We start from the raw sequence: 20,569 nt of genomic DNA, 5'->3' as shown, positions 1-20,569 counted from the left end.
ACTGTATGGAAAACTGACATAAAAAGGAGACCTGCGTGCCTCCAGAGTAGTAGTTGTACCATCTTATTCTGCTGGAACATCTTGCTGTATGCTGTTGCCCCTAGCAATAGGGAAGAGTTCTCTTTAGAACTATTGAGCAAATAAAACATCATTGCCTCAAGAAGATTGCTTCATCTTGTGACCTACAGGGTTATGCCAACCATAGCCCCGCCCTCCGGCTGTCCAGGGAAGCACCTAACGTCTCCAAGTTCCGCCTTCCGCCAGCTACCGGTAGGGGCCTAGCAAGTGGCTAGTGGGGATTCGTCAGCACCACACAGGTGTGGTAAGGCAGTGCGTCGGCACATACAGAGCAGAACCGTGGTTCCAAACGCCACGGCAGGTTAGGAGTTTGGTGGTGGCAGCATAAACCCGCCCACAACGCAGTGGGTGGAGTCAGTAACAGGCGGTTACTGACGGTAAGCGGGAATCCCCTATGTGGTCAGGCCTCGTGTGACTTGACCTTCCATTCTGTGCGCAGCCAACGGGACGCGAAAGCGGCGAGTGCTTTCGTACGGGACCGTCCTGTCACAGGTGGTATCAGCGTTTCATTTGAACCAACCTATTGTTGTGCCTGCGGCTACTCGGGACTTGGAGGATTCCAAGTCACTAGATGTAGTCAGGGCTTTGAAAATCTATGTAGCCAGGACGGCTGGAGTCAGGAAAACTGACTCGCTGTTTATCCTGCATGCACCCAACAAGCTGGGTGCTCCTGCTTCAAAGCAAACTTGCGCGCTGGATCTGTAACACGATTCAGCAAGCTCATTCTGCGGCAGGATTGCCGCATCCTAAATCAGTAAAAGCCCATTCCACAAGGAAGGTGGGCTCTTCTTGGGCGGCTGCCCGAGGGGTCTCTGCTTTACAGCTTTGCCGAGCTGCTACTTGGTCGGGTTCAAACACATTTGCTAAGTTCTACAAGTTTGATACCCTGGCTGAGGAGGACCTTGCCTTTGCTCATTCGGTGCTGCAGAGTCATCCGCACTCTCCCGCCCGTTTGGGAGCTTTGGTATAATCCCCATGGTCCTTACGGAGTACCCAGCATCCACTAGGACGTCAGAGAAAATAAGAATTTACTCACCGGTAATTCTATTTCTCGTAGTCCGTAGTGGTTGCTGGGCGCCCGTCCCAAGTGCGGACTCTCTGCAATACATGTATATAGTTATTGCTTAACTAAAGGGTTATTGTTATGAGCCATCTGTTACTGAGGCTCAGTTGTTGTTCATACTGTTAACTGGGTATGGTTATCACAAGTTGTACGGTGTGATTGGTGTGGCTGGTATGAGTCTTACCCTGGATTCCAAATCCTTTCCTTGTTGTGTCAGCTCTTCCGGGCACAGTTTCCTTAACTGAGGTCTGGAGGAGGGGCATAGAGGGAGGAGCCAGTGCACACCAGATAGTACCTAATCTTTCTTTTAGAGTGCCCAGTCTCCTGCGGAGCCCGTCTATTCCCCATGGTCCTTACGGAGTTCCCAGCATCCACTACGGACTACGAGAAATAGAATTACCGGTGAGTAAATTCTTATTTCTCTGACGTCCTAGTGGATGCTGGGAACTCCGTAAGGACCATGGGGAATAGCGGCTCCGCAGGAGACTGGGCACAAAAGTAAAAGCTTTATGACTAGCTGGTGTGCACTGGCTCCTCCCCCTATGACCCTCCTCCAAGCCTCAGTTAGATTTTTGTGCCCGGCCGAGAAGGGTGCAATCTAGGTGGCTCTCCTGAGCTGCTTAGAGTAAAAGTTTAAATAGGTTTTTTATTTTCAGTGAGACCTGCTGGCAACAGGCTCACTGCATCGTGGGACTAAGGGGAGAAGAAGCGAACTCACCTGCATGCAGAGTGGATTGGGCTTCTTGGCTACTGGACATTAGCTCCAGAGGGACGATCACAGGCTCAGCTTGGATGGGTCCCGGAGCCGCGCCGCCGGCCCCCTTACAGAGCCAGAAGAGCGAAGAGGTCCGGAAAAATCGGCGGCAGAAGACGTTCCTGTCTTCAATAAGGTAGCGCACAGCACTGCAGCTGTGCGCCATTGCTCTCAGCACACTTCACACTCCGGTCACTGAGGGTGCAGGGCGCTGGGGGGGAGCGCCCTGAGACGCAATAAAACACGTTTTAAACCTTATATGGCTAAAGAAATGCATCACATATAGCTCCTGGGCTATATGGATGCATTTAACCCCTGCCAGTTTTCCTAAAAAAAGCGGGAGAAAAGGCCGCCGAAAAGGGGGCGGAGCCTATCTCCTCAGCACACAAGCGCCATTTTCCCTCACAGCTCCGCTGGAAGGACGGCTCCCTGACTCTCCCCTGCAGTCCTGCTACAGAATCAGGGTAAAACAAGAGAGGGGGGGCACTAATTGGCAGATAATACAAATACAGCAGCTATAGAAGGGAGAAACACTTATATAAGGTTATCCCTGTATATATATATAGCGCTCTGGTGTGTGCTGGCAAACTCTCCCTCTGTCTCCCCAAAGGGCTCGTGGGGTCCTGTCCTCTATCAGAGCATTCCCTGTGTGTGTGCTGTGTGTCGGTACGATTGTGTCGACATGTATGAGGAGGAAAATGATGTGGAGGCGGAGCAATTGCCTGTAATAGTGATGTCACCCCCTAGGGAGTCGACACCTGACTGGATGGTCGTATGGAAAGACTCCAGCGTCGACGGTGACGAGACAAACGTAATGTCCAGTAGGGCCACACGTTACATGATCACGGCAATGAAGGAGGCTTTGAACATTTCTGATACTACAAGTACCACAAAAAAGGGTATTATGTGGGGTGTGAAAAAACTACCCATAGTTTTTCCTGAATCAGATGAATTAAATGAGGTGTGTGACAAAGCGTGGGTTTCCCCCGATAAAAAACTGCTGATTTCTAATAAATTATTGGCATTATACACTTTCCCGCCAGAGGTTAGGGCGCGTTGGGAAACACCCCCTAGGGGTAGATAAGGCGCTCACACGCTTATCAAAACAAGTGGCGTTGCCGTCTCCTGATACGGCCGCCCTCAAGGAACCAGCTGATAGAAAGCTGGAAAATATCCTAAAGGGTATATACACACATACTGGTGTTATACTACGACCAGCAATCGCCTCAGCCTGGATGTGCAGCGCTGGAGTGGCTTGGTCGGATTCCCTGACTGAAAATATTGATACCCTGGATAGGGACAGTATATTATTGACTATAGAGCATTTAAAGGATGCATTACTATATATGCGAGATGCACAGAGGGATATTTGCACCCTGGCATCAAGAGTAAGTGCGCTGTCCATTTCTGCCAGAAGAAGTTTATGGACACGACAGTGGTCAGGTGATGCGGATTCCAAACGGCATATGGAAGTTTTGCCGTATAAAGGGGAGGAGTTATTTGGGGTCGGTCTATCGGACCTGGTGGCCACGGCGACGGCTGGGAAATCCACCTTTTTACCCCAGGTCACCTCTCAGCAGAAAAAGACACCGTCTTTTCAAACTCAGTCCTTTCGTCCCCATAAGGGCAAGCGGGCAAAAGGCCACTCATTTCTGCCCCGGGGCAGAGGAAGGGGAAAAAGACTGCAGCAGGCAGCCTCTTCCCAGGATCAGAAGCCCTCCCCCGCTTCTGCCAAGTCTTCAGCATGACGCTGGGGCTTTACAAGCGGACTCAGGCACGGTGGGGGCCCGTCTCAAAAATTTCAACGCGCAGTGGGCTCACTCGCAAGTGGACCCCTGGATCCTGCAGGTAGTATCACAGGGGTACAAATTGGAATTCGAGACGTCTCCCCCTCGCCGGTTCCTGAAGTCTGCTCTACCAACGTCTCCCTCCGACAGGGAGGCAGTATTGGAAGCTATTCACAAGCTGTATTCCCAGCAGGTGATAATCAAGGTACCCCTCCTACAACAGGGAAAGGGGTATTACTCCACGCTGTTTGTGGTACCGAAGCCGGACGGCTCGGTGAGACCGATTTTAAATCTGAAATCATTGAACACTTACATAAAAAGGTTCAAATTCAAGATGGAGTCACTCAGAGCAGTGATAGCGAACCTGGAAGAAGGGGACTATATGGTGTCTCTGGACATCGAAGATGCTTATCTCCATGTCCCAATCTCCCCTTCTCACCAAGGGTACCTCAGGTTTGTGGTACAAAACTGTCATTATCAGTTTCAGACGCTGCCGTTTGGATTGTCCACGGCACCACGGGTCTTTACCAAGGTAATGGCCGAAATGATGATTCTTCTTCGAAGAAAAGGCGTCTTAATTATCCCTTACTTGGACGATCTCCTGATAAGGGCAAGGTCCAGGGAACAGTTAGAGGTCGGAGTAGCACTATCTCAGGTAGTGCTACGTCAGCACGGGTGGATTCTAAATATTCCAAAATCGCAGCTGATTCCAACAACACGTCTACTGTTCCTAGGGATGATTCTGGACACAGTCCAGAAAAAGGTGTTTCTCCCGGAGGAGAAGGCCAGGGAGTTATCCGAGCTAGCCAGGAACCTCCTGAAACCAGGACAAGTGTCAGTGCATCAATGCACAAGGGTCCTGGGAAAGATGGTGGCTTCTTACGAAGCGATTCCATTTGGAAGATTCCATGCAAGAACTTTTCAGTGGGATCTGCTGGACAAATGGTCCGGATCGCATCTTCAGATGCATCAGCGGATAACCCTATCTCCAAGGACAAGGGTGTCTCTCCTGTGGTGGTTGCAGAGTGCTCATCTTCTAGAGGGCCGCAGATTCGGCATTCAGGACTGGATTCTGGTGACCACGGATGCCAGCCTGAGAGGCTGGGGAGCAGTCACACAGGGAAGAAATTTCCAGGGCTTGTGGTCAAGCATGGAAACGTCTCTTCACATAAATATCCTGGAACTAAGGGCAATTTACAATGCCCTAAGTCAAGCAAGGCCTCTGCTTCAGGGTCAGTCGGTATTGATCCAATCGGACAACATCACGGCAGTCGCCCACGTAAACAGACAGGGCGGCACAAGAAGCAGGAGGGCAATGGCAGAAGCTGCAAGAATTCTTCGCTGGGCGGAAAATTATGTGACAGCACTGTCAGCGGTGTTCATTCCGGGAGTGGACAACTGGGAAGCAGACTTCCTCAGCAGACACGACCTCCACCCGGGGGAGTGGGGACTTCACCCAGAAGTCTTCCACGTGATTGTAAACCGTTGGGAAAAACCAAAGGTGGACATGATGGCGTCTCGTCTCAACAAGAAACTAGACAGATATTGTGCCAGGTCAAGGGACCCTCAGGCGATAGCGGTGGACGCTCTGGTAACACCGTGGGTGTACCAGTCAGTGTATGTGTTCCCTCCTCTGCCTCTCATACCCAAAGTATTGAGAATCATAAGAAGGAGAAGAGTAAGAACTATACTCGTGGCTCCGGATTGGCCAAGGAGGACTTGGTACCCGGAACTTCAAGAAATGCTCACGGCGGACCCGTGGCCTCTACCTCTAAGAAAGGACCTGCTCCAGCAGGGACCTTGTCTGTTCCAAGACTTACCGCGGCTGCGTTTGACGGCATGGAGGTTGAACGCCGGATCCTGAAGGAAAAAGGCATTCCAGATGAAGTCATCCCTACCCTGATCAAGGCCAGGAAGGATGTAACCGCGAAACATTATCACCGCATTTGGCGAAAATATGTTGCGTGGTGTGAGGCCAAGAAGGCCCCTACAGAGGAATTTCAACTGGGTCGTTTCCTGCATTTCCTGCTAACAGGACTATCTATGGGCCTAAAATTAGGGTCCATTAAGGTTCAAATTTCGGCCCTGTCAATATTCTTCCAAAAAGAACTGGCTTCAGTGCCTGAAGTTCAGACGTTTGTCAAAGGGGTACTGCATATACAGCCTCCTTTTGTGCCTCCAGTGGCACCTTGGGATCTCAATGTAGTGTTGAGTCTCCTAAAGTCACATTGGTTTGAACCACTCACCACTGTGGAATTAAAATATCTCACATGGAAAGTGGTCATGCTGTTAGCCCTGGCTTCAGCCAGGCGTGTCTCAGAATTGGCGGCTTTATCATATAAAAGCCCTTACCTAATTTTTCATTCAGACAGGGCAGAACTGAGGACTCGCCCTCAATTTCTCCCTAAGGTGGTTGCAGCGTTTCACATGAACCAGCCTATTGTGGTGCCTGCGGCTACTAGGGACTTGGAGGACTCCAAGTTGCTGGACGTAGTCAGGGCCCTGAAAATATATGTTTCCAGGACGACTGGAGTCAGAAAATCTGACTCGCTGTTTATCCTGTATGCACCCAACAAGCTGGGTGCTCCTGCTTCTAAGCAGACGATTGCTCGTTGGATTTGTAGTACGATTCAGCTTGCACATTCTGTGGCAGGCCTGCCACAGCCAAAATCTGTAAAAGCCCATTCCACAAGGAAGGTGGGCTCATCTTGGGCGGCTGCCCGAGGGGTCTCGGCTTTACAACTTTGCCGAGCAGCTACTTGGTCAGGGGCAAACACGTTTGCTAAATTTTACAAATTCGATACCCTGGCTGAGGAGGACCTGGAGTTCTCTCATTCGGTGCTGCAGAGTCATCCGCACTCTCCCGCCCGTTTGGGAGCTTTGGTATAATCCCCATGGTCCTTACGGAGTTCCCAGCATCCACTAGGACGTCAGAGAAAATAAGAATTTACTTACCGATAATTCTATTTCTCATAGTCCGTAGTGGATGCTGGGCGCCCATCCCAAGTGCGGATTGTCTGCATTACTTGTATATAGTTATTGTTACAAAAATCGGGTTGTTTATTGTTGTGAGCCATCTTTTCAGAGGCTCCTACGTTTATCATACTGTTAACTGGGTTCAGATCACAAGTTGTACGGTGTGATTGGTGTGGCTGGTATGAGTCTTACCCGGGATTCAAGATCCTTCCTTATTATGTACGCTCGTCCGGGCACAGTTTCCTAACTGAGGCTTGGAGGAGGGTCATAGGGGGAGGAGCCAGTGCACACCAGCTAGTCATAAAGCTTTTACTTTTGTGCCCAGTCTCCTGCGGAGCCGCTATTCCCCATGGTCCTTACGGAGTTCCCAGCATCCACTACGGACTATGAGAAATAGAATTATCGGTAAGTAAATTCTTTTTTTTTCTAGTCATCATCTCACCATACCTTCTCTAGTCATCTAGTCACCATTACACCTTACCTTCTCTAATCATCATCTCACCATACCTTCGCTAGTAATCATCTCACCATGCCTTTTCTAGTCACCATCTCACCATGCCTTTTCTAGTCACCATCTCACCATACCTTCTCTAGTCATCATCTCACCATACCTTCTCTAGTCATCATCTCACCACACCTTCTCTAGTCATCTAGTCACCATCTCACCATACCTTCTCTAGTCATTATCTCACCATACCTTCTCTAGTCATCATCTCACCATACCTTCTCTAGTCATCTAGTCACCATCTCACCATACTTTCTCTAGTCACCATCTCACCATACCTTATCTAGTCATCATCTCACCATACCTTATGTAGTCATCATCTCACCATACCTTATGTAGTCATCATCTCACCATAACTTATGTAGTCATCATCTCACATGTAGTCATCATCTCACCATAACTTATGTAGTCATCATCTTCACCATACCTTCTCTACCTTCTTTGCACATATTTCCGATACAGGTGCCGTTGTGATGGAGACGCATGGTGTCAGAAATGTTTGGGAAATTGCTGGGCATTCCCGGGAAGTGGCTATATAAGATGTATAGATGTGATCCGTCTTACGTCCATGTTATGAGAGCGCCACAGGTGTGTCACCGGGTGGGGTTAGGGTTAGGCTGTGGGGTTGGGGGAGGTTAGGGTTAGGCTGCAGGGGAAGACTATAGTTAGACTACGGTGGTGGGGTTAGTGTTAGGCTACAGTAGTCGGATTAGGGTTAGGTTGCGTGGTTAGGCTGCGGGGGTTGGCTAGCGTTAGACTGTGGGGTTAGGGTTAGGCTGTGGGGTTGTGGGAAGATTAAGGTTAGGCTGTGGGGGGAGGGAGGGTTAGACTGTGGGGGTGGGATTAGGGTTAGGCTGCGGTTAGGTTGTGGGGTTAGATTGCGGGGGCAGACTAGGGTTAGATTGTGGGGTTAGGGTTAGACTGCGGGTTGATACTAGTGTTAGACTGCGGGGGGATGCTAGGGTTAGGTTGTGGGGTTAGGGTTATGGGAAGGTTAGGCTGTAGGAGGAGGCTAGGGTTAGACTGTGGGGTTTGGTTGCGGGGTGGGGTTAGGGTTAGGCTGCGAGGGTGGGGTTAGGGTTAGGTTGTGGGGTTAGGGTTGGGCTGCAGGGTTATGGGAAAGTTAGGCTGCAGGGGGGAGGCTAGGGTTAGACTGTGGGGTTAGGTTGCGGGGGTGGGGTGGTGGGATGTTTGGGTTAGGCTGTAAGGGTTACACATAGGCGAAATATAATCACAAGAACACTTGAGCACTGCAGTTCTGACCTGCAAGTGACGGTCACATGACCACTGGGTCCTGGTAGATGCAGCTGGAGCTGCCTGGGCACGGTAAGTCACTGCTGGCACAGCAGGATAACATGCATGATGAATGTAGTCCTCCTTTCATACCCAGCCCATCTCTAAAGTGTATATACAATGCAAACAAGAAAGAATTCCTAACACACGACCAAACCGTAAGGTGATAAAAATTTAAATCCAACACTAATAGTGCTGTAAAATTGAATAAATATTAATATAATTGTATGAACATTAGGAATACACATGTAAGTGTTGAACCATCTGTCTATAATAAACTGCATCCACTAGGAACGGAGAATAGACTGTCTCCACTCACACCGGTACCTGTGCAGCAGCAGCTACAACTAGACTGAGACTCATAGTGGCGCCACTTTCCACACTGACTGCCACACGTCACTGGATTCACCATTTGGATACAGTTATCTGTCAGGCGCAAAAAGCGTTAAATGGAAAGATTCTTAGACAGCAGGTCATAAGATGAAGATTTATGAACCGGACAAGAAGTCATTAGCTACAGGAGTGATTCCAGAGGACTGGAAAAGAGCGAACATAGTCCCACTGCACAAAAGTGGAAGCAAGGAAGAGGCAAACAACAACAGGCCTGTGAGTAGGGATATTGATGGAAACACTCTTAAAAGAAAGAGTTGTAGATTTTCTCAAATCCAGCAATTTACAGTATCCCAAACAGCATGGATTCACTGAGGGGGACGGTTATCATGTCAAACTAATGTGATTGACTTTTTTGACTGTGCGACTAAAGGTGGAGCCATGGATATAGCTTATCTAGATTTTAGTAAGTCTTTTGACATTGTCCCACGTAGCAGACTGCTAAATAAATGCGAAAGCTTGGGATTGGATACTAAGGTGGTTGAATGGATAAAATCTTGGTTGCCATATAGAAAACAGAGAGTTGTAGTAAATGGAGTGCATTCACAGGAGGGAAATGTTACCAGTGAAGGGAATACATACGTTTTACTGATGGCTGACTGTCATAATCCCAACAGTGGGATTCCGGCCACCAGTATGCCAGCAGCAGGGCGAGCCCAGGATGCTGCCTTTGTTCGAAGGGTTCTCCATACAGCTCAGTCACGTCCCCTACCCTAGGGGACAATTGCTTTGGGTCATCCCCATGGTATCCCTATGGACCCTGAAGAAGAAAATTAGTTATGGTAGACACCTTTGCTAACTCTTTCTTCGAAGTCCATAGGGTCCACAGGGCGCCCACCCTGACGCCACCTGGCTTCTATGGGTATTTCTGTATGGTCACTAGTTCTCGTCTTCTTCCGTGACTGTGTGTCGTGTCCTGCTCCTGCCATGGGCTTGTTCACTAACCTGGCTCGCCGGGGGAGGAGGGACCAAGCCACAGAGTGAACCCGCATTACAAAGCTGCGCCTAGTTCATGGCTACTTACTCCTCAGATTATGCATATGTATTCTGTACCTTCCTTACATACAATCTATACTGACCCTTTAATTACTTCTGAATCTTAGGGCGGGTGTAATTGAGTCCGAGTTCACCCGACGTGCAGTCATTTACAAGGCAAAACCAAGACGTCCACGTTCGGCCCGCAGTGCGCCCCCTATATTTGCAGCGTGGTGTATAGGACTATAGACCCCCCTGCATGCTTTGTACATTGGCTGAGTTCTAAGCACACATGACCCATATCATAGACCTTGTTGTGTTGTAGAAGCGTTCCATGCCTTCCAGCTGTCTTACATTTGGCCTTTATTTTTAGGGTTACAGCGATGGCACCTTTTGTACTATTGGGGTGAATGTTTTTGTGCTGCTACATGTTACTAACACACTTTATCACCTGTCACTAATACTTTGTCACGCAGCGTTTGCTCTTTAGGAAAGGAGAATTTCATGTTTATTACCAATAAAATCTGATATTGCAGGAAACTTCACACAGGCAGCGACAGTAACGCAGGGAGTGACGGTCTGCAGAGGTCTCAGCGATTTCCTCAGATACAACAAAACCTTTCCTCTACTAGAGCTCCAAAGAGACAGCATGTGAGTATTGGGGAAAGGAGGTAGTGCGGAAAGCAGGGACATGTGGTGACGTACATAGCTGAGGAGGCACCGGCTAGTACCAGAGCCAGAATTACACACAGTATATGAGCCATAGGGGTCATGTGAGCATTATACACAGGTGCAGCGGTATATACATGTGAACATTATACACAGGTGCAGCAATATATACAAGTGGGCATTATACGCAGGTGCAGCGGTATATACATGTGGGCATTATACACAGGTGCAGCGGTATATACATGTGGGCATTATACACAGGTGCAGCGGTATATACATGTGGGCATTATACACAGGTGCAGCGGTATATACATGTGGGCATTATACACAGGTGCAGCGGTATATACATGTGGGCATTATACACAGGTGCAGCGGTATATACATGTGGGCATTATACACAGGTGCAGCGGTATATACATGTGGGCATTATACGCAGGTGCAGCGGTATATACATGTGGGCACTATACACAGGTGCAGCGGTATATACATGTGGGCATTATACGCAGGTGCAGCGGTATATACATGTGGGCACTATACACAGGTGCAGCGGTATATACATGTGGGCACTATACACAGGTGCAGCGGTATATACATGTGAGCACTATACACAGGTGCAGCGGTATATACATGTGGGCATTATACACAGGTGCAGCGGTATATACATGTGGGCATTATACACAGGTGCAGCGGTATATACATGTGGGCATTATACACAGGTGCAGCGGTATATACATGTGGGCATTATACACAGGTGCAGCGGTATATACATGTGGGCATTATACACAGGGGCAGCGGTATATACATGTGGGCATTATACACAGGGGCAGCGGTATATACATGTGGGCACTATACACAGGGGCAGCGGTATATACATGTGGGCACTATACACAGGGGCAGCGGTATATACATGTGGGCACTATACACAGGGGCAGCGGTGTATACATGTGGGCACTATACACAGGGGCAGCGGTGTATACATGTGGGCACTATACATAGGGGCAGCGGTATATACATGTGGGCACTATACACAGGGGCAGCGGTATATACATGTGGGCACTATGCACAGGGGCAGCGGTATATACATGTGGGCACTATGCACAGGGGCAGCGGTATATACATGTGGGCACTATGCACAGGGGCAGCGGTATATACATGTGGGCACTATGCACAGGTGCAGCGGTATATACATGTGGGCACTATGCACAGGTGCAGCGGTATATACATGTGGGAATTATACATAGGTGCAGCGGTATATACATGTGGGCACTATACACGGGCAGCAGTATATTCATGTGGGCACTATACACAGGTGCAGCGGTATATACATGTGGACATTATACACAGGTGCAGCGGTATATACATGTGGACATTATACACAGGTGCAGCGGTATATACATGTGGGCATTATACACAGGTGCAGCGGTATATACATCTGGGCATTATACACAGGTGCAGCGGTATATACATGTGGGCATAATACACAGGTGCAGCGGTATATACATGTGGGCATTATACACCGGTTCAGCGGTATATACATGTGGGCATTATACACAAGTGCAGCGGTATATACATGTGGGAATTATACACAGGTGCAGCGGTATATACATGTGGGCATTATACACAGGTGCAGCAGTATATACATGTGGGCATTATACATAGGTGCAGCGGTATATACATGTGGGCATTATACACAGGTGCAGCGGTATATACATGTGGGCATTATACACAGGTGCAGCGGTATATACATGTGGGCATTATACACAGGTGCAGCGGTATATACATGTGGGCATTATACACAGGTGCAGCGGTATATACATGTGGGAATTATACACAGGTGCAGCGGTATATACATGTGGGCATTATACATAGGTGCAGCGGTATATACATGTGGGCATTATACGCAGGTGCAGCGGTATACACGTGGGCATTATACGCAGGTGCAGCGGTATATACATGTGGGCATTATACACAGGTGCAGCGGTATATACATGTGGCATTATACACAGGTGCAGCGGTATATACATGTGGGCATTATACACAGGTGCAGCGGTATATACATGTAGGCATTATACACAGGTGCAGCGGTATATACATGTGGCATTATACACAGGTGCAGCGGTATATACATGTGGCATTATACACAGGTGCAGCGGTATATACATGTGGGCATTATACACAGGGGCAGCGGTATATACTATATACATGTGGAATTATACACAGGTGCAGCGGTATATACATGTGGGCATTATACACAGGTGCAGCGGTATATACATGTGGCATTATACACAGGTGCAGCGGTATATACATGTGCCATTATACACAGGTGCAGTGGTATATACATGTGGGCATTATACACAGGTGCAGCGGTATATACATGTGGCATTATACACAGGTGCAGCGGTATATACATGTGGCATTATACACAGGTGCAGCGGTATATACATGTGGAATTATACACAGGTGCAGCGGTATATACATGTGGGCATTATACACAGGTGCAGCGGTATATACATGTGGCATTATACACAGGTGCAGCGGTATATACATGTGGCATTATACACAGGTGCAGCGGTATACACATGTGGGCATTATACACAGGTGCAGCGGTATATACATGTGAGCACTATACACAGGTGCAGCGGTATATACATGTGGGCATTATACGCAGGTGCAGCGGTATATACATGTGGGCATTATACGCAGGGGCAGCGGTATATACATGTGGGCATTATACGCAGGGGCAGCGGTATATACATGTGGGCACTATACACAGGGGCAGCGGTATATACATGTGGGCACTATACACAGGGGCAGCGGTATATACATGTGGGCACTATACACAGGGGCAGCGGTATATACATGTGGGCACTATACACAGGGGCAGCGGTATATACATGTGGGCACTATACACAGGGGCAGCGGTATATACATGTGGGCACTATGCACAGGTGCAGCGGTATATACATGTGGGAATTATACATAGGTGCAGCGGTATATACATGTGGGCACTATACACAGGGGCAGCGGTATATTCATGTGGGCACTATACACAGGGGCAGCGGTATATACATGTGGGCACTATACACAGGTGCAGCGGTATATACATGTGGGCACTATACACAGGTGCAGCGGTATATACATGTGGGAATTATACACAGGTGCAGCGGTATATACATGTGGGCATTATACACTGGTGCAGCGGTATATACATGTGGGCACTATACACAGGTGCAGCGGTATATACATGTGGGCACTATACACAGGGGCAGCGGTATGTACATGTGGGCACTATACACAGGGGCAGCGGTATATACATGTGGGCACTATACACAGGGGCAGCGGTATATACATGTGGGCACTATACACAGGGGCTGCGGTATATACATGTGGGCACTATACACAGGGACAGCGGTATATACATGTGGGCACTATACACAGGTGCAGCGGTATAAGCTGCTGGAGTTTTGGTGAGTTTTGATCAGAGATGTGAGGTAGAGGTAAGCAGGGTGGGTGGTGCTACACTGGAGTATGACAGGAAAGTGTGACAAAATGTGGTGGTAATATAGGTAGAGTGCGGCATAATGTGGAGGTAGTGTAGGAAGAGTGCTGCATAATGTGGAGGTAGTGTGCGGCATAATGTGGAGATAGTGTAGGAAGAATGCGGCATAATGTGTAGGTAGAGTGCGGCATAATGTGGAGGTAGTGTAGGAAGAGTGCGGTATAATATGGAGGTAGTGTAGGAAGAGTGCGACATAATGTGGAGGTTGTGTAGGAAGAGTGCGGCATAATGTGGAGGTAGTTTAGGAAGAGTGCTGCATAATGTGGAGGTAGTGTAGGAAGAGTGCGGCATAATGTGGAGGTAGTGTAGGAAGAGCGCGACATAATGTGTAGGTTGTGTAGGAAGAGCGCGGCATAATGTGGAGGTAGTTTAGGAAGAGTGCGGCAGAATGTGGAGGTAGTGTAGGAAGGGTGCGGCATAATGTGGAGGTAGTGTAGGAAGGGTGCGGCATAATGTGGAGGTACTCTAGGAAGAGTGCGGCATAATGTGGAGGTAGTCTAGGAAGAGTGCGGCATAATGTGGAGGTAGTGTAGGAAGAGTGCGGCATACTGTGGAGGTAGTGTAGGAAGAGTGCGGCATACTGTGGAGGTAGTGTAGGAAGAGTGCGGCATAATGTGGAGGTAGTGTAGGAAGAGTGCGGCATAATGTGGAGGTAGTGTAGGAAGAGTGCGGCATAATGTGGAGGTAGTGTAGGAAGAGTGCGGCATAATGTGGAGGTAGTGTAGGAAGAGTGCGGCATAATGTGGAGGTAGTGTAGGAAGAGTGCGGCAGAATGTGGAGGTAGTGTAGGAAGAGTGCGGCAGAATGTGGAGGTAGTGTAGGAAGAGTGCGGCAGAATGTGGAGGTAGTGTAGGAAGAGTGCGGCAGAATGTGGAGGTAGTGTAGGAAGAGTGCGGCAGAATGTGGAGGTAGTGTAGGAAGAGTGCGGCAGAATGTGGAGGTAGTGTAGGAAGAGTTCGGCAGAATGTGGAGGTAGTGTAGGAAGAGTTCGGCAGAATGTGGAGGTAGTGTAGGAAGAGTGCGGCAGAATGTGGAGGTAGTGTAGGAAGAGTGCGGCAGAATGTGGAGGTAGTGTAGGAAGAGTGCGGCAGAATGTGGAGGTAGTGTAGGAAGAGTGCGGCAGAATGTGGAGGTAGTGTAGGAAGAGTGCGGCAGAATGTGGAGGTAGTGTAGGAAGAGTGCGGCAGAATATGGAGGTAGTGTAGGAATAGTGCGGCAGAATGTGGAGGTAGTGTAGGAAGAGTGCGGCAGAATGTGGAGGTAGTGTAGGAAGAGTGCGGCAGAATGTGGAGGTAGTGTAGGAAGAGTGCGGCAGAATGTGGAGGTAGTGTAGGAAGAGTGCGGCAGAATGTGGAGGTAGTGTAGGAAGAGTGCGGCAGAATGTGGAGGTAGTGTAGGAAGAGTGCGGCAGAATGTGGAGGTAGTGTAGGAAGAGTGCGGCAGAATGTGGAGGTAGTGTAGGAAGAGTGCGGCATAATGTGGAGGTAGTGTAGACCTTGTTGTCAGATATTACTATGGTATTTTCTGTTACGTCCTAGAGGATGCTGGGGTCCACATTAGTACCATGGGGTATAGATGGGTCCACTAGGAGCCGTGGACACTTTAACAGTGTGGGCTGGCTCCTCCCTCTATGCCCCTCCCACCAGTCTCGGTTTAGAGAATGTGCCCCGAGGAGCCGGTCACAGCTAGTGTTATTATTGTGAGTTTGTTATTGTCAGGCAGGTCTGGTTGGCACCGGCCTGGCTGCTTCGTGGGACTTAGGGGGGAGAACGGCCCAACTTTCTGAAGAGCTAATGGTCCCGTTACTCTGCTGACAGGACACTGAGCTCCTGAGGGTGCCACTCGCAGGCCCCACCACGGTGAGCGTACCCTCCCGCAGAACGCCGCCACCCCTAACAGAGCCAGAAGATAGAAGAGTGGTGAGTACAGCGCCGGTGTCAATGTTAGCGGGTCGCCGGCGGGTGTGGCGGCATAAGGGTAGGAGCACAGCTCTAAGTGCAGGCTGCGTTCCAGGAGGCTCAGATCACATGTGTGTGTTCGCTGCTGAGGGGCGCGCTGAGCCACCGCTGACACCCTACATTGGCTAGTCGTCTGACGGGTTCTACCTCGCTGTCGGGCACTAATGTACCTCAGGCCAGTATAAAGATAATGCGAGAAGCTGAGCGCCATTACGGGAGCGGACCCAGCAGCTCACCAGCGCCATTTTCTCCCTGCAGATCTATACAGAGGACACTGACAGGGAAGCGCAGCTCCTTCACATCAACTCCAGACTACCTCTGCGGTACCGTGTGGGGTGGGGGATGCAAGTGTATTAGTACTAAATACCCTATTAAGGGTAGATAGTCTGCGCCTGGGCACTGTGTGGCTGGTCTCCTCATACTCTGTGGCTCCCTGAAAGACTCTGTGGGAAATTGTGTCTGACGTTTTTCCTGTGTGTGTGTGTGTGTGTGTGAGTCACATTACCATGTCAGAAGACTGTGTATCTTGTACAGCGGAGTGTTTCTCTTCTCCTGGAGAGTCTATGTAGTCAGTACAGTACACATTCTCAGGCTTCTGGGTCTGAACCCCAGTGGGTGAACTCCATAAGGGGGATGATTTCCAATATTTCTACAAAGTTATCCCGTACTGAGAAGGAGACACAGTTTCTGAGAAAATCTGTGGAGGGTCTGATGAATAAAGACTCACAACTGCGCCTCTCACCCCACCCACGTATCCACAGAAGCGTACACTGGCCCAGATATTGCAGGCTGACACTGATGACGATGCATCAGACACAGGGGACGGTGAGGTGGATCTGGGAGGGGGGGGGGGTTGATGCGCCTCTCACCCCACCCACGTACCCACAGAAGCGTACACTGGCTCCGGTATTGCAGGCTGACACTGATGACGATGCCTCAGATACAGGGGACGGTGAGGTGGATCTGGGGGGAGTTGATGGGGTGCAAGCTATGATTGCACTATTAGGGATGTATTGCAGATTTCAGAGGAAGTACCTGTTAGAGATGAGGGGTCTTGTTTTAATGTATAAAAGAAATCCTCTAACTCCTTTGATGCAGGGAAAGTAACAAACTCCCTCTTTGAAGGAACTTAGGTAAACCCAGAGAAAAAGTTTCAGATCCCTAAAACGTTACTCATCTCCTTTCCTTTCCCTCAGGAGGATAGGAAAACATGTGAAAACCCACCTACTGTGGATGCCTGTGTCTAGATTATCACGAAAGGTTGTTTCTCTTACATCCTAGAGGATGCTGGGGACTCCGTAAGGACCATGGAGATAGACGGGCTCCGCAGGAGACATGGGCACTTTAAGAAAGACTTTAGGTCTGGGTGTGCACTGGCTCCTCCCTCTATGCCCCTCCTCCAGACCTCAGTTTGATACTGTGCCCTGAGGAGACTGGGTGCATTACAGGGAGCTCTCCTGAGTTTCTCTAGAAAGACTTTATGTTAGGTTTATTATTTTCAGGGAGCACTGCTGGCAACAGGCTCCCTGCATCGTGGGACTGAGGGGAGAGAAGCAGACCTACTTCTGTGAGTTTCAAGGCTCAGCTTCTTAGACTACTGGACACCATTAGCTCCAGAGGGATTGGTACGCAGGTCTCACCCTCGCCGTCCGTTCCAGAGCCGCGCCGCCGTCCTCCTCGCAGAGCCGGAAGATAGAAGCCGGGTGAGTATGAGAAGTAAGAAGACTTCAGAGGCGGCAGAAGACTTCAAATCTTCACTTAGCTCCCACACAGCACACACAGGCAGACACTGTAAGGGTGCAGGGCGCAGGGGGGGGGGGGGGGGGGGGGCGGCGCGCCCTGGGCAGCAATAAACCTTGTTTTCTGGCAAAAATAGATATATACAGCTGGGCACTGTATATTTCTCTATCGTCCTAAGTGGATGCTGGGGTTCCTGAAAGGACCATGGGGAATAGCGGCTCCGCAGGAGACAGGGCACAAAAGTAAAGCTTTTACAGGTCAGGTGGTGTGTACTGGCTCCTCCCCCTATGACCCTCCTCCAGACTCCAGTTAGATTTTTGTGCCCGGCCGAGAAGGGTGCAATTCTAGGTGGCTCTCATAAAGAGCTGCTTAGAGAGTTTAGCTTAGGTTTTTTATTTTACAGTGATTCCTGCTGGCAACAGGATCACTGCAACGAGGGACAGAGGGGAGAAGAAGTGAACTCACCTGCGTGCAGGATGGATTGGCTTCTTGGCTACTGGACATGAAGCTCCAGAGGGACGATCACAGGTACAGCCTGGATGGTCACCGGAGCCACGCCGCCGGCCCCCTCACAGATGCTGAAGCAAGAAGAGGTCCAGAATCGGCGGCTGAAGACTCCTGCAGTCTTCTTAAGGTAGCGCACAGCACTGCAGCTGTGCGCCATTTTCCTCTCAGCACACTTCACACGGCAGTCACTGAGGGTGCAGGGCGCTGGGGGGGGGGCGCCCTGGGAGGCAAATGAAAACCTTTAAAAAGGCTAAAAATACCTCACATATAGCCCCAGAGGCTATATGGAGATATTTACCCCTGCCTAAATGTACTAAATAGCGGGAGACGAGCCCGCCGGAAAAGGGGCGGGGCCTATCTCCTCAGCACACGGCGCCATTTTCTGTCACAGCTCCGCTGGTCAGGAAGGCTCCCAGGTCTCTCCCCTGCACTGCACTACAGAAACAGGGTATAACAGAGAGGGGGGGCAAAATAAATGGCAATATATTAATATAAAAGCAGCTATAAGGGAGCACTTAATCATAAGGCTATCCCTGTCATATATGGCGCTTTTTGGTGTGTGCTGGCAGACTCTCCCTCTGTCTCCCCAAAGGGCTAGTGGGTCCTGTCTTCGTGTAGAGCATTCCCTGTGTGTCTGCTGTGTGTCGGTACGTGTGTGTCGACATGTATGAGGACGATATTGGTGTGGAGGCGGAGCAATTGCCAAATATGGGGATGTCACCTCCTAGGGGGTCGACACCAGAATGGATGCCTTTATTTGTGGAATTACGGGATAGCGTCAACTCGCTTAAGCAGTCGTTTGCCGACATGAGGCGGCCGGACACTCAATTAGTGCCTGTCCAGGCGCCTCAAACACCGTCAGGGGCTGTAAAACGCCCCTTGCCTCAGTCGGTCGACACAGACCCAGACACAGGCACTGATTCCGGTGGTGAAGGTGACGAATCAACCGTATTTTCCAGTAGGGCCACACGTTATATGATTTTGGCAATAAAGGAGATGTTACATTTAGCTGATACTACAGGTACCACTAAACAGGGTATTATGTGGGGTGTGAAAAAACTACCAGTAGTTTTTACCGAATCAGAAGAATTAAATGACGTGTGTGATGAAGCGTGGGGTGCCCCGATAAAAAACTGCTAATTTCAAAGAAGTTATTGGCTTTATACCCTTTCCCGCCAGAGGTTAGGGAGCGCTGGGAAACACCTCCTAGGGTGGACAAAGCGCTAACACGCTCATCAAAACAAGTGGCGTTACCCTCTCCTGAGACGGCCGCACTTAAAGATCCATCAGATAGGAGGATGGAAAATATCCAAAAAGGTATATACACACATGCAGGTGTTATACTACGACCAGCTATTGCGACTGCCTGGATGTGCAGTGCTGGGGTAGTTTGGTCAGAGTCCCTGATCGAAAATATTGATACCCTGGACAGGGACAATATTTTACTGTCGTTAGAACAAATAAAGGATGCATTTCTTTATATGCGTGATGCACAGAGAGATATCTGCACACTGGCATCACGGGTAAGTGCTATGTCCATTTCGGCCAGAAGAGCTTTATGGACACGACAGTGGACAGGCGATGCGTAGAGGAGTTATTTGGGGTCGGTCTATCGGATTTGGTGGCCACGGCTACGGCCGGGAAATCCACCTTTCTACCTCAAGTCACTCCCCAACTGAAAAAGGCACCGACCTTTCAACCGCAGCCCTTTCGTTCCTTTAAAAATAAGAGAGCAAAGGGCTATTCATATCTGCCACGAGGCAGAGGACGAGGGAAGAGACAGCAACAGGCAGCTCCTTCCCAGGAACAGAAGCCCTCCCCGGCTTCTACAAAAGCCTCAGCATGACGCTGGGGCTTCGCAAGCGGACTCGGGGGCGGTAGGCGGTCGTCTCAAGAATTACAGCGCGCAGTGGGCTCACTCGCAGGTAAATCCCTGGATCCTGCAGATAATATCTCAGGGGTACAGGTTGAAATTAGAGACAGAGCCACCTCGCCGTTTCCTGAAGTCTGCTTTACCAACGTCCCCCTCAGAAAGGGAGACGGTTTTGGAAGCCATTCACAAGCTGTTTTCTCAGCAGGTGATAGTCAAGGTACCTCTTCTACAACAAGGGAAGGGGTATTATTCCACTCTTTTTGTGGTACCGAAGCCGGATGGCTCGGTAAGGCCTATTCTAAATCTGAAGTCCTTGAACCTGTACATAAAGAAGTTCAAGTTCAAGATGGAGTCACTCAGAGCAGTGATAGCGAACCTGGAAGAAGGGGACTTTATGGTATCCTTGGACATCAAGGATGCGTATCTCCACGTTCCAATTACC

At 49.6% G+C, this 20,569-nt stretch overlaps 1 protein-coding gene across 1 annotated transcript in view; it reads left to right on the top strand.

The window, feature by feature from the left end:
* ARHGEF39 (Rho guanine nucleotide exchange factor 39) overlaps positions 1–20,569 on the top strand; it is a 478,541-nt gene that overhangs the window by 414,528 nt on the left and 43,444 nt on the right. Inside the window, exon 8 of the mRNA XM_063957481.1 lies at positions 10,358–10,472. Coding sequence (XP_063813551.1) covers positions 10,358–10,472 — 115 coding nt within the window. The remainder of the gene's footprint in view (positions 1–10,357; positions 10,473–20,569) is intronic.

Source organism: Pseudophryne corroboree, chromosome 1 (assembly GCF_028390025.1).
Source record: "Pseudophryne corroboree isolate aPseCor3 chromosome 1, aPseCor3.hap2, whole genome shotgun sequence".
NCBI lineage: Eukaryota > Metazoa > Chordata > Amphibia > Anura > Myobatrachidae > Pseudophryne > Pseudophryne corroboree.
This window is presented reverse-complemented; position numbering and strand designations above follow the sequence as displayed.